This window comes from Lactuca virosa, chromosome 5 (genome assembly GCF_052849685.1).
Source record: "Lactuca virosa cultivar CGN04683 chromosome 5, Lactuca_virosa_CGN04683_v6, whole genome shotgun sequence".
In the NCBI taxonomy this organism is placed as follows: Eukaryota; Viridiplantae; Streptophyta; class Magnoliopsida; order Asterales; family Asteraceae; genus Lactuca; species Lactuca virosa.
Window position 1 is genome coordinate 345,317,315 of NC_136430.1, and position 1,801 is coordinate 345,319,115.

Below are 1,801 nucleotides of genomic sequence, written 5' to 3' on the forward strand. Positions count from 1 at the left end.
ACTGATATGTTGTAAGACTAGGAATAGGGATTGTGTCAACACAAGAAACTCTCAGTTTGTCTTTGTCCACTTTGCCCTTGCCCGGTCACCAATCTGGGTATCCAATACATTTGAAACACCCATCACGATTGTGACCATCTTTATAGCAAAAGGTGCAGTGTTGGGTATCGGTCTCTCGCTTTATGGAACTCTAATTTGATTTGTTCTTTTTCCAAGAGTTTCTGTCTCGTTTGTTGGGCACAAAGGTCTTGAAGGCAACAACCTCTATGCATGGTTTCTTATCGTTGGTGATGTTTCTCTGACGTATGACTTCAGTGACAAGGTGATAAGCTAATCCCATATTCAGTGTTGGGGAGGTAGTGAGTATTTGGGTTTTGATGAAATGAAAGTCACCATCCAGGCCCATGAGAAATTCATACAACTTCTCATTCTCCTGATGTTCAACGAGACGTCTCCCTATTCCACAGGTGCACCCATTGCAAGTGCACTTTGGTGTGGGGAAGGTAGATTAAATCTCATCCCATAGTGATCGTAACTTGGTGTAGTAGGCAGACACAGAGGTCCCGTCTTTCCGGGTGGTGGTGAGTTGTTTCTTCAGTTCATAAGCCCTAGAAGCACTTCCTTTTCCAAATCTTTCACGAAGATCCAACCATATTTCCGAAGCAGTTTTGGTGTATTTGACGTTGCTTCTTATTTCTTTATCCATGGCTGTAGTAAGCCATCCATTTATCACTGCATCACATCCCATCCATGATGTATACTCCTTAACGTGTTCTGTGGTTTCATAATGGTGCTGTCTATGAACCCAATCTTGTTTTTGGCGAACAAGAAGTTCTCCATCGTTTGGACCCAATCCATGCAGTTTTTATCAGACAAAGGCTCGTTGACTTGCAATTCTCTAGGTGATTCTGATGGGTGAATATAGTAAGGAGAGTCATGATCTGGTGTGTTGTTGTTACTGTTCTTGTTGGAAGATTCGCCATCGTAAACTGCCATGTCGATGGACGTTTAGGGTTTCACAGAGCAGCTCGGTTTCCTTCTCATATACCATGATGAATTCGATATCATCTTAATTCATTCAAAGATCATAAGGACCTTTTATACACAATACAATAAAAGGAAAGGAAATCTAGCTATAAAATAGAGATAATAACAAACATAAAATAAATCAATTCCAATAATTAGGCGGTTATTTTTCGCTCTCAATTCAGTCTAATCCAGTTTTGATCGGTCCGACGTACTTTGTTGTCAGTCTTGAATTTATTTATATTTCAGTTTTGGTTCTTGTTTTTTTGGTGTTTATTTCATATTATTAATACAAAAAAATATATTTTTATAACATTAATATAAAAATTAAATATCTCAATAATATAAAAAAACTTGGAAATTGTTTCATAAGGTTTCATAAGTTGTAAAACATAAGCATACCATCGAAACAACATATTGAATGGGAAATTCCAATAATTGTAACCGACGTAACGATACTGACGTCACGGGTAACTTTGGTCAGGGTGGGTGTTAGAAAGTATATTTGTTGTGTAGTTTGCATTTCATTCTTGAGTGTCGACACTAAAGTCTTCATCGGTTTCTTCAACATTTTTGTTAGTATATGATGAAATTTCAATGACCTTTTTTCCATTTCGCCTTCAAATATCTCATTTTCCATATGGTTAAACAATCTTTAAGATCTTGCTGATATTTTTCCTCTCCCTATTGAATCATACTAGTCTTTAAAATCACCGACCTTTGCATTTTTTTATATGTAAACGTACACGTTCTTTTAACATCCATAAAATTCATG

General features: G+C 36.9%; 1 protein-coding gene across 1 annotated transcript; it reads right to left on the minus strand.

The window, feature by feature from the left end:
* Window positions 1-508: 508 nt before the first annotated feature.
* LOC145113357 (uncharacterized) lies at window positions 509-996 on the minus strand. Its single transcript, XM_079049459.1, has 2 exons — window positions 762-996; window positions 509-708 (listed from the first exon to the last, which is right to left on the minus strand). Exons 1-2 carry the CDS (start codon window positions 994-996, stop codon window positions 509-511), a joined length of 435 nt encoding a protein of 144 aa, XP_078905585.1.
* Between the last annotated feature and the right edge of the window lie 805 nt (window positions 997-1,801).

Bases quoted from the DNA above. Each gene is read 5' to 3' on its own strand.
- LOC145113357 (XM_079049459.1), bottom strand. From the start codon at position 996: ATGGCAGTTTACGATGGCGAATCTTCCAACAAGAACAGTAACAACAAC. The intron at 709-761 runs GTATACATCATG...GGCTTACTACAG, and splicing joins ACCACAGAACACGTTAAGGA to CCATGGATAAAGAAATAAGA.